This window comes from Sorex araneus, chromosome 11, assembly GCF_027595985.1.
Source record: "Sorex araneus isolate mSorAra2 chromosome 11, mSorAra2.pri, whole genome shotgun sequence".
NCBI classification, from domain to species: domain Eukaryota; kingdom Metazoa; phylum Chordata; class Mammalia; order Eulipotyphla; family Soricidae; genus Sorex; species Sorex araneus.
Window position 1 is genome coordinate 41,029,046 of NC_073312.1, and position 12,299 is coordinate 41,041,344.

The following is a 12,299-nucleotide window of genomic DNA, read 5'->3' on the forward strand; positions in this document are numbered from 1 at the left end:
GGGGTACACAATGCTTCTCTGGTAATGGTGCACTCTGAGGGGCCCACAAAGAAAGACCCACTAGAACTGTATTTCTAAATGTTTGTTTTAAGGGATTGCTTAGAAAATGATGCTCTATTTTTGGGAGGGGTGGGAGCACCCTGGATTATGCAGTCTGTGGGGTAAGTACTTCACACAAAACACGTACTCTAGCCCTCTGAGCTGAAAATGTGTCTTACAAAAACAAAAATAAATCTTTATTAAAGTTATCTACAACCAAAAATAGGTGATCTGGAGAAAAATCTTGAAGATATTTCAATTTCTTAAAACTTGAGACTCTTTTAGTTTTCATGTTGTTCTGGTTTTGGGGCCACGCCAGTCAGTGCTGGGGCTCTAATAGTACAACTCAAAATATAAAATGGGCAAAAGTCTTAAGTAGACACTTCTTTATATACAGGATGATAAACATACAAATAACTCTTTTAAAAATATTTTTATTTTATTGAATCACCATGAGATATTGACAAGCTTTCATATTTGGGTTACAATCACACAATGATCAAACACCCATCCCTCTACCAGTGCACATTCCCCACCACCAATATCTCTGGTATTACCCCCCCCCCCCCCTTTCCCACCCTCCCCCTGCCTCCTTGGCAGACAATATTACCCATATTCTCTCTCTACTTTTGGGCATTATGGCTTGCAACACAGACACTGAGAGGTCATCATGTTTGGTCCGTTATCTACTTTCAGCACACATCTCTCATCCCGACTGATTCCTCCAGCCATCACTTTCTTAGTGATCCCTTCTCTATTCCATCTGCCTTCTCCCCTCTGCTCATGAAGCAGGCTTCCAGCTATGGGCCAATCTTCCTGGCCTTTGTATCTACTGTCCTTGGGTGTCAGCCTCATGTGAGAACATACAAATAACTCTTGACTTAGTAGTGCAGGGAGCAGGTGGTGCTTGCTCCAGCTTTGAGCTATCACCCAGTCCTAGAAACTGGAGACTTTCTATAATGGATATACTTGCTTCACTTATCACTGAGCAACAGAAAATAGCCCCAAGATCATATTTATTTCAGGTAACTCTGCATATGTTCCTAGTTTGAGGAAGGCTTATTCTATCTGTGTGTGTGTGGAGGGGTGAAGATGGGTCTTATTAGACAGTGCTTAGTGCTCTTGCCTCTGTGCTCAGGAATCACTCCTGGTGGTGCTCGGGGGACCAATATGTGGGTGCCAGGGATTGAACCAGGGTCAGCTGCATGCAAGTCATGTGCTGCAGCCCTTTGAGCTTTCTCCCCTGCCTGAGAAAAGATCATTGGAAAGGTAAGTTTAATATTGCGACTTTGACTCTCGGGTCTCCATTTCAATTGCATTTCAAGTGGAAGAAAAGGAGAAAAGAAATTGAATTTTGCTACCGGCCAACATTATTCTACAAGATGCAGAAATGGTGACAGCTTGCCATGAGCTTGGCCAGGCTCTGAGCAAGTAAATAGGGAATGACCCATAAATCTCCACATCCATTAGGTAACCAGAGATTGTCCAGAGGAATCCATGCTTTTCTGAAAGGACAGGCTTTAAGATTATAAGAAGGGCTGGAGAGATAGTATAGTAGGTAGGGCATTTGCCTTGCACTCGGTCAACCCTGGTTCGATCCCCAGCATCCCATACGGTCTCCCCAACCTGCCAGGAGCGATTCCCGAGTGCAGAACCAGGAGCAATCCTTGAGCACCAAGGGGTGTGGCCCCAAAACGGAAAAAAAAAATGAAAGATTATATAAATACTTTCACCTGAAGTATGTTCAAATCTGAAAATTACACGGATTGATCAATGTGCTCCTTGAAATGTTACCTTTCCTCTCAAGAGCAATTTAAAACATGTCCCCAAATTTGCTTCGGAACCAGCCAGCTGTCTCGGAGGTTAATTTCACTTCTTTTGGTCAAAGGCACCAAAGCAGGAACTGAGGCATGCCTGTTTTCAAACGGTTCTTAGACAACTTAAAAAAATCATCTCATTATCCTTTTTGTTCTGCTTGAACCTTATCTAGGATGTAAAGGATTTGCTTGTTCACAGGTTTGGAGAGCAGGTAACCTCTGTGTGATCTGCAGAGCCTGAGAATTTTTTCTTTACACTTGACAGCACCTCGCTGTCTGCTCCTGAAGCAAGGGCTTGGAGAAGCTCAGGGAAACACATTTGTCTCACTATTGAGAAGAGCGTCGGGAAGTGTACGCAACAAAGCAGGCGAGATGTGGATGTACATCTATCTGCGCTGGCTTTCTCCCTAGCTCAGCCTGCATCCCTGAATCTGGCCGGCTGGACCTCGGCGCTCACGGACTTGTCCCAAAATTGCCGGCAGGGGGCAGCATTGCAACGCAGACTGCCCGGGGGAAGCTCAGTAGGTCCTGCGTGGGAACAGCTCCTGGCTGGAGTCTTCCCTGGTCCAGACTCCAGCGGGGTTCCCCTCCGGGAGTACTAGGTGGACACAGGAGCAAGGAGACTAAGGTTTGTAATAGGCCGGGGCTTCTCTTGAGATGGGGTGTTCTATCACCTTCTCCGGGGAGGCTCCAATAATTCTCAGTGCTGGGGGCTCTTTCTTAAATCAATAGAGTTCATGTAAAGGAAGGTTCTAGCTCCTTGATCTTAGTTCGAGAATATCATGCACTCCAGGGACCCAGAGATTCAAATGCTGGCCTGGGGGGTTCTCCGCTTCACTCTCCACGGTAACACCCCTCCAGCAGATGATGGAGCACAGGACACTCCCTTTAGGAGCCTGGGGCAGAAAAGGATGTGCCCGAGAGTCACAAACTATGAAAAGAACATGCTGAGGTCAAGAATCACACACCAGGGGCTGGAGAGATAGCACAGCGGGTAGGGCGTTTGCCTTGCATGCGGCCCGACCCAGGTTCGATTCCCAGCATCCCATATGGTCCCCTGAGCACCACCAGGGATAATTCCTGAGTGCAGAGCCAGGAGTGACTCCTGTGTATCGCCAGGTGTGACCCAAAAAGAAAAAAAAAAAGAATCACACACCAGAACAACTTTAAGATACAACATTCCACCTATCAAAGTGAAAAGGGATGGGAGATGCGTGCTGAAAGTAGACTATAGATGGAACATGATGGCCACTTAAATACCTGCTTTGCAAACCACAACACCCTAAAGGAGAGAGAGTGAAAGGGAACGTGCCTGCCACAGAGGCGGGGATGGGGCTGGGGTGGGGGTGGGGTGAGGGATATTGGGAACATTAGTGGTGAAGAATGGGCACTGATGGGGGGATGGGTATTTGATCATTGTAAGACTGAAACGTAAGCACAAAGTTTGTAAGTCTGTAACTGTACCTTACGGTGATTCATTAAAAAAAAAAACAAAGTGAAAAGGGAAACCATTAGAAATTAGTAATGCTTAGTGTTACTGGAGGTAGGAGAAAGAAGCACTTTTATGAATTATTCGTGGAGATGCAAATCAGTTTTACAGAAACAGCTTTTGGGTGCAGTGAAAGCAAGGGGAAGGAGGAAGAGTAAAATTTTTCTCCTCTGAGGAACTGCCTTTCTATTTTTGTTTTGTTTTAGGTTCACTGCTAGTGATCTCAGGGATTACTCGGACCATATGGGGTGCCGGGGATGGAACCAGGGTTAGCCGCATACAAGGCAAGATCCTTAACCACTGTACTCTCTCTTTGGTCCCTGCCTTTCTATTTTGTCTTTTGGCCACATCTGCTGGTGCTGGTGGTCGCTCTCCATGGTGCTCAGGGGCCGAATGAGGCAGTGCTAGGGATTGAGCCTGAACTGATGCACACATGCAGACACTTGGTGGACCGTCTCTCCTGTCTCCATTGCCTTTTTATCATTCTGGGTGGCGCTTCAATGTTTAGTCACAAAGGTCCACCCAGGCACTCCAGATGAAGGAAGGTTGGAAAAAGCATGGAGGAGGCACCTTGAGTAATAGTCATCTTCCCTCCACATTTCCCAAACCAAACCAGACATCAGGCTATGGTAGAAGATACCACGGGCTTTTCATGTCTTAGCCACGGGGAGGGGAGGGCGGATTGTTCAGTCGGAGGCAGAAGAACAGTGCCGGCAGCTGCAGGTAGATCCCGTCACACCTGGAGCCTCTGACTCCTCGGGGGTCCCTGACTTGCTTGTATTTTTTTGTGCCCCCCCTTCCCCCCCGCTCTCCTTAGGAGCGGGGCACAGTGCGTGAGGTCATCGCACAAGCGTGTCCCTGGATGCTTCCAATAATTGGCGGCCTCCTGCCCTGCCCTTGCTCTCTCCCCTCCCCCTTCGCTGGTCTGCAGGGCTGCAGCTGGGGCTGCTCTGGGCCGGGCTTCCTGGACCATGTTTCTCAAGTGACCTGGAGCTGGTCTCCGTGCGCAGGCCCTGGGAGCCATGCTGGACCTGCTTGGCTTTCCACCCTGGCTGCCTTATTGTTTCTCCTGGGGACAGTTAAAGAGGATCTGGGAAGCGTGTACCTGGAGGGCCAGAGACCTGCAGACCCACGTCCCTGTCTCTACCTCCTTCGCTCTTGCACGTCTGGTCCCCTGCAGAGAGGCCAGCCTGGGGCTTCTGTGGTTGTGAGGTCCCTTGGGGCACTCCTGTGATCTTAACAGGCAAAGTGCCCTGCTCATCTTCTCTCTTTCTTTTTGGCTTTTTGGGTCACAGACGACAGTGTTCAGGGGGTTCCTCCTGGCTCTGTGCACAGGGATCACTCCTGGTGGTGCTTGGACCATATGGGATGCCGGGGATTAAATCTGGGTTGGCCGTATGCAAGGCAGGCACTCTACCTACTGTACTATTGCTCTGGCCCCAAGTGCCCTGTTCTGAGGTGAACTTAAGTCCTGGGTCAATAGCCCAGCTAGGGGGTCAGTCAGCATCTTGGAAGGATCCAAGAAGAGGGACTGGAGGGATAGTGCAGTGTGTAGGGTACTTGCCTTGTATAGAGCTGACCCCAGACTGAGCCCCAGTACCCCATACGGCCCCCTGAGCCCTATCTGCTAAGAGTGGTCCCTGAGTTCAGAGAGAGTAAGCCCTGAGTACCACCAGGTGTGGTGTTCACAACTCCCATTCCCCCCAAAATAAGAAGCCAAAAAGAAGAGAAGCCTAAATCCCAGCCCTCCCCGGCCCCTGGGCTCCAGGAACCGCTGTGTGAAGATCTGCACTCAGAGAGCCTCACTGCTCTCCCTCCCCCAGCCCCGGGGTTTGCTTTTGGAGAACAGAAACCATCCCATCTTTTGCTTTTTTTCATCCTTTCCCTCAGCAGCTGCCCTTGGCTCTCCCGTTGCTTGTTAATTGCCCATCTCTACATTGTCTTCCTTACCCTTTCTTGCCAGCCTCTTTCATCTCATTTTTACTTTCCTTAGCTCATATTTATTACATTTGATCTTTTATATTACTGCATTAATTTTTTTTACTCTTTTTTACTTAGCCTCATGGGGTTTTTTTTCTTCCCCTGGTTTCCCAGGCCAGCAAGCTTTTGCCTCATTCACACTCTTACAGGAGTCTCCTAGCTGTGGCATTTTCTGAATGTGGGTGGAAGGAGTGAGCCTGAAGTTACCCTTACTACACTTTCCTTGCCAGGGTGGCCAGACCAGACTCACTGATGTTCGCATAGCCCCAGCCCACACCCAGCCTTTGCACCTTTTACAGTTACCCTCTCCGCAGCACGGTCAGAGCAGAGTGTCCACGCCTGGGCTTGGCATAGATGGATACAGTTGGGTACCAAGTGGCACCCGTTGGCACTGGTGGCTATGCTGGCATGGAGTAACACAGGTGGCATGGGATGGGCACAAATGCCACAGACTGGCACAGCTTGGTGCATGGGCAGGGGTGAGCTGGAATTTAGGCTTCCCAGTTCTCTTCTTCACTCCTTTTAAGATGCTGACCGACCTCTAGCTGGACCCCAGGACTTGAGTTGACCTCCTTGTATACTCCTGAGAGCTGATCTCCAGTGCCTAAGACTTATTCCCGTGCAGTCTGGCCCATAGCAACTTTCACACAGGACAGGGGCTGAACTGTCTTAGAAACTTCATGCTGTCCCCTGGGCCCCGCGCCCAAAGGAAAAGGAAAAGAAACCGAGGAAGTTCTAACCAGGCAGGGGGCCTAGCAAGAAGGGGTACCCTAGAAAGTGAATCTCTCACAGCCCAGTGCTGTGCCTCCGGGAGGAGGGTGGCTGGGGGAGGGAGGATGCCCTGCAGGGGTTGGGTAGTGATGGTTCTACCTGGAACAGGCAGCAGCTCAGGGCGTGGCAGTGTGGCCTGGGAGCTTGGGGCTCAGCTGGTGTTTCCTTGGTCCAGTTTGAGGGGTAGGGTGAGAAAGAAGATGCCAGAGAGAGGCCTAGCCTGTGTTTCTGGAATGACAAAGTCTTAAGTTACAGTAAAGTGGACCCCCTGTTGTTCCCCCCACCCTTGATAGTGTGTTCTCCTCTTCAGTTCGGTGGCTTCCAGTTGTATTCCAACTGAGACTTGTGATGGACCACCCCAGCCTGTCTTCTCTGCATCCTCCTGCAGTTTCCTTCATGGGTTTCTGGTATTTTATTTTATTTTATTTTTATTTTTTTTGCTTTTTGGATCACACCTGGCGATGCACAGGGGTTACTCCTGGCTCTGCACCCAGGAATTACCCCTGGCGGTGCTCAGGGGACCATACGGGATGCTGGGAATTGAACCCGGGTTGGCCGCTTCCAAGGCAAACGCCCTACCCGCTGTGCTATCACTCCAGCCCCTCTCCCCTCTGGTATTTTAGTAATTAAGTCCAGGGAAATTTCTGCCAGAAGTCACGTCACTGCAAGCTCGTACCTCTGTTTAGTGGACTCTAAAAGATGGCGGTTGCCACACCGCTGCCACCGCCGCAAAAGGAAAGGTTGAGGGACAAAAATCTTTCCCCTTCTGGGGCGGCAAGGGGCCATAGCTTAGTTCACAGTCTAGGGCCATTTCTGCAAGAAGCCGCTGGGTTCCGAAATTAGTTAGTGGGCCTCTGGGATCATGGCCGTTCAGGAGCGGAGGAGCCATTCGTTCGTGTGGGGCCACTCCAGGTTTCATCTCCAGTTTCCTTCATAGAGCCTGGGTCTCATGCATGAGATGTAGGGTGCTGAGCACAGTGGTAAGTCCTGTGGTTAGTGCTAACCAAATGTCATTAGGATCGTCTGTTGGAAAATTGCAGTAGAAAAAGCCGTCACAGGAGCTGGAGCAATAGCACAGCGGGTAGGGCATTTGCCTTGTATGTGGCTGACCCGGGTTCGATTCCCAGCATCCCATACGGCTCCCTGAGCATCACCAGGAGTGATTCCTGAGTGCAGAGCCAGGAGTAACCCCTGTGCATCGCCAGGTGTGACCCAAAAAGCAAAAGCAAAAGCCATCATGCATGTCAGCTCCATTCTGTAAAAGAATGGATTGACTCAGTTTCCACTCCTGTGAACACACCTTTGGGTAGTGCCTTCACCAAGGGAATGACCTCCTGGCTTGGCTAGGAACTCAACCAGTGCCTGGGGTCACTCTTTCCTGGAGCTTCGGTTTTCCCACTAGAGAGCCATATGTATGGATTGTATCATCCTGACATGGCTGATCTATGCTTCCAGTGAGATTTATTACAGGTGGGACAAACTTGATCTTCAGGTAGAGTTTTTGCTAGAGACTCATTTGGGGAAGACAGCTTCTGCTGTCCCAGAGGTTATCAGGGCTTAAAGGGTTGGGCTGTTTAGGATCAATAAGTAATTAAGGGCTTGATGAACACAGCAAAGTCCCCAGTTGTCCTCAGTGTCTGGCGAGCCAGGCAACCTCAGTTTCAGGTCTTTGAGAGGATTGGTGAAGTCTGGTCTAGAAGAAGTTGCTGCCCAGCTCTGACTACCATGGGGTTGGCTGTTAGCACTTGGAGAATGGGGGCCTGTGTAGTTCCCTCCTTGTGGTCAGGTCAGGTGCAGGACATTCTGCTCTAGCAGGGGAAGCTGGCTTGTGGGAAGATGTGCACTCGAGGGAGGTGAAGCACCCTGAACTTTGAAAGTTGAAGGGGTAGGGAGTACCCAGGAAAAGGAGAGATCACTACCCAACAGTTGGGGGATTCAACCTGAGTGTCCAAACCAGAGGGACTGTGATGCAATTAGAAGTTTCCTCCGAGGTCCCAGAGGTTATCAGGGCTTAAAGGGTTTTGTGTGTGTGTGTGTGTGTGTGTGTGTGTGTGTGTGTGTCTCCTGAATATCTAGGGGGCAGTTCATAAGGTTTGTCTCCCTGCCTTCATGATATCTCTGCCTAGCAAAACATACACTAGGGAAAAAACTCCCAACTGGGTCCAAGACTTACATGCCTCCATGCCTCCTTTACTACGGACCCTCTGCAGGGTCCCGACCTCTCTAGGATCCCTAACCCGATAGCTCTCACACCTCAGGGTTTAACTTTTTAAAAATTTTTATTTCTTTGGCCATCAATGGCGGTGCTCGGGGCTGACTCCTGGTTCTGTGCTCAGGGATCATTTTTGGCAGTGCCTGACGGACAATATAGGATGCTGGGTATCAAACCAGGGTCTGCTAAGAGCAAGGTAAGTGCCCTACCTGCTGTACTAGCTCTCCAGGGCTCAGGTTTGAAGTTTTAAGCAGTGATCACATCCACCCGCTCTTCAAGGTGGAGACAGTCCCCACCAAGGAACCACATTGTTCTAGGATAAAAACCCATCTCTCAGGAAACAAATTTGTCATTCATTAGGACCTGTCATCCCTCTCCTTAGGTTTCAGCCCACCAATGGCAGGTTCTGTGACAATGACAATGGAATCATGGGGTATTTGTAAAGGAGGAATGGGGTGCGCTTTGCAATTCTTGACCCCAAGATGGGTTTCTTTTGTTTACACAGCCCCCTGCAGGCACCGTCATTTGGCTTATATATATATATACATACATATATATATATATATTTTTTCCCAATTGAGTTGCCGTGAGATACACAGTTCCAAAGCTGTTCATGATCGGGTTTTAGCCAGACAATGTTTCATCCCTCTCACCTTGCCAGCTGCCCCTCTCCTGGAATTTAGTTCCCTCTGCTTCTGTGATTTCCTGCTATTATTTCTTGCAACCTCCTTTCTCTGGGCCCTGGTCTGTAAGCCCCATCACCATGGCAGGGACCCCCTTCCTGTTCTCAGGCCTGCACAGCCTCTCCTCACCACCTTTCCTAGTGAAATAGTAAAATTTTGCCAATGACTCTGCCTACCGATGGCAGCCTGGGACATGCACGCGCACACACACACACACACACACACACACACACACACACACACACACACTTCACTTCTTTTTCTTTCTGGCTCCATAGAACCAGCATCCAGTGCCTGGAAGCTTCCTTGCCTTGAAAAGCTCCTCCGAACTTTGAAACTGCCCCCTCCTCCAGGAAGCCACCCCAGGCTGACTTTTCCTCACAGGCTGAGACAGAGCTCAGGACACCCATATGGGCCTCCAAAGTTCATTCATGGTCCTCGCCGCCACCCTCTCGCTCTGCTTAGGTGTCTGCCTCTCCCCTTGCGCAGGGACGCTACCCCGCAGGCAGCTGCTGGGCCCTAAACACCAGGCTCTGCCAGGAGCGCCCAGTGTTGGTGGAATCCGGCTCCGGGAAGGCTCCACGGTCTCCCCTACGTCTTGGGTGTGCCCAGTCGGGTTAGGACTTTGCGGGTGGTGGGTGCCTGCTTGTGCGTCCAGGAGCACAAGGAGTCCAGGCTCCAGCCTGCAAGGGCGCGAGGCTCCGCGCGAGCCCCGACACCCGCTGGTGGCGGGCCGGAGGGAACCCCGCGCCGCGCTGGCCGGGCGGCACGGGCTCTGCGCCCGGGCTCGCGCTCCGGGGCTCCGTGCCGGGTGAGACGGAGCCGGCGGCCGCTTGGAAGGCTCCTCACGTCCAGGCGCCGCGGTCACGGCTGCGTTGGTTTCCGGCCATGAATTGGGCTTCAGAGTCCCGAGCCTACAGCCTCGCCCGGCCGCACGGGGCGGAGAGCGCCGCCCACGGGGGCGGGGGAGGGGCGCCCGCCGAGATCCGCACTGCCGGCCCGGGGTTCGAGCCCGCCGCCCGCCTTCTGCCCGTCTGCGCTTCGCCGCGGCGGTCCCTGTAGGCGTCCCTTTTGCATCCCAGTGCTCCGCTCCCCGCCCCGTCTCCATCGGGGCGAACCCTAGTCTAGCTTGGCCCGGGGCTGTCTGCGGGCGTCTCAGATCGGCCGGCGCCGGGGCGCACGGGGACACCCCCGAGGGCAGTGCGTGGCCGTCCCTCCCCCCTACTCTCCTGCCAACCAGCCCCCCTCCCCCCGCGGAGAATGCGAGACCCCAGGTCCGGGGGCCACCGTGCGGGAGCCCGGGTCGGTCCCCGCCGCGCCGTGCGGGTCCCTGTGCGTCCCCGCCCCGGGCCCGGAGCAGCCGGCACCCCCGGCGCCCCCTCTCCGAGCCGCGAGCCGGCGAGCGCCGCGCGGCGAGGCTGAGGCTCCGCAGTCACGTGGGCGCGGGGAGGCGGAGGGGAGCGGGCGGGCGGGGAGGGGGAGCGCGAGGGGGAGGGGGAGGGGAGGGGGCGTCCTCCGCAGTTCGCTCCTCGCCGGGGCGCAGACACACCGCGAGCCCGGAGCCGCCGCGCCGGCCCGGCCGCCGTCGCCACCGCCTGGGCCGCCCCCCGCCACCGCCCCCCCCCGCCCCGCCGCCCGCGCCTCGGGCAGCACCGCCGCGGGCCGCCCCCGCCGCGCCGGCCTGGGTCGGGGCTGCCAGCAGCGGCCGCCGCAGCCGCCAGCGGAGCCGGAGCGGGAGCCGGAGAGCGCGGGCTGGGGCTGGGCTGGAGCGGGCGCAGGGCGCAGGGGCGGGCGCGCGGGGGAAGACGCACGGGCGGGCTCGGCTCTCCCGGGGAGCGGCCCGGGACTGCACCGGGACCGGCGCCTCCCCGCTCCGCGCTGCCCTCGGCCTCGCCCCGGGCCCGGGCGGATGAGCCGCGCGCCCGGGGGACATGGAAACGCTGACGCTGTGGCTTCTCCCCTGGATATGCCAGTGCGTGTCGGTGCGGGCCGACTCCATCATCCACATCGGTGAGCGCGGCGGGCGGCCGGGCCGAGGCGGGGCGGGGGCGGGGGGCCCCCGCGGCACGAAGGGTGCGCGGCGTCCAAACTTGGCGGCTCCCGGGGCCGAGGGGCTCAGCGTGCGGAGCTTCCCCGAAGGGCCGCGCCGCGCCTCCCCGCGGAGGAGCGATGCACGGGCCGCGCCGCGCTCCCGCGGCTTTCCTCGCGGCTCCTCGGGCTCCGGTCCCCGCTCGGGGCCCCGCGGCCTCTGCCGACAGTGGACCCCGGGGCTGGACTCGCGCGTCTGGAGCTGCGCTCGCTGCAGGACCGTCGGCTGCTTGCGACCGGCTATTCGGCGCAGCTTGGGGGTGGGGTGGGGTGGGGGACAGGCGGGGTGGGCAGGGGGCGGGCATGGCCCCGAGTCTCGCCAAGTTGGCAGGGCAAGATCAGAGAGGCCCGGTAGGAGCCTCTGTGGATGTGGGTGGGTGTTGTCAGCGTGTGTCGCTGTGCGCGCGCCTGGCACCGTGTTGGTGTCTCTGCGAGAGGGCGTTGGGGTGTGTGGGGCCATGTGAGCCTGTGTCACTGCGTGCACGACGGTCGGCCTGGGAGAGTGGACACTGTCGGCCCGTTTCCCGGTGTGTGACAACGGGTCTCCGCGTGCGCGCGGGAGCGCGTCTCTGCGACGGCAACCCGATCCTGGAGAGGGGCAGCCCCAGAGTTTCCCGGGGTCCCGGTCTGGGGCGGGAAAGGGACTGTGGAGAAGAAGCGTGGGCACCGGTGGTGGTGGTGGGGTGGAGAGTGCGAGCGCTGGGCGGGAAGCGATGGATGAAAGCACAGAACCGCGAGAGAAGACGAATAGAGCCGAAGAGCAGGGGGCGGACCGAGGGGGAGTGTGTGGGAGTTGGAAGCGGCATGCGAGGAATCCCGGGAAGTTGGGCTAGACTGGGGGACTGTCAGCGGTAGCCCTCGAAGACCCTCTGCGGTGGCTTTTCCGCAAGTTGGGCAAGACCAGAAAACACCGAGAAACTGGGGGGTTGGGAGGTGTGAGAAGACTGGGAAGGTGGGACCCGCGCAGGCGGGCGCTGGAGCGGAGGATGGGGGCGTGAGGCGAGACCTGGGCGTGGTGAGCTGCAACACTCCCCCTCCTCAGGGACCCCGGGGCCCAACCCGCTTCCCACGATGGCGCTTGGATCTCTCGGTCAGCATTGCGGCTCTGAGTGTATGTAGACTGGGCCTCCCTCCTCTCCCCATCTGGTTGTCTGTTCTGGGGGATCAATGGGAGCAGCCCTGGAATGTGTGGACCCTGGGGCCTGGTCTGTGCGGGAGGA

At 55.4% G+C, this 12,299-nt stretch overlaps 1 protein-coding gene across 2 annotated transcripts in view; it reads left to right on the forward strand.

The window, feature by feature from the left end:
- Positions 1–10,681: 10,681 nt before the first annotated feature.
- The window catches only part of GRID1 (glutamate ionotropic receptor delta type subunit 1), a 755,119-nt gene continuing 753,501 nt past the window's right edge, over positions 10,682–12,299 (forward strand). The window contains exon 1 of one of the 2 annotated variants that reach the window (XM_055118918.1): positions 10,682–11,001. In XM_055118918.1, the coding sequence (XP_054974893.1) occupies positions 10,923–11,001 (79 nt within the window). In that variant the 5' untranslated portion in view covers positions 10,682–10,922. The remainder of the gene's footprint in view (positions 11,002–12,299) is intronic. The other variant, XM_004607420.2, reaches the window with a different exon arrangement.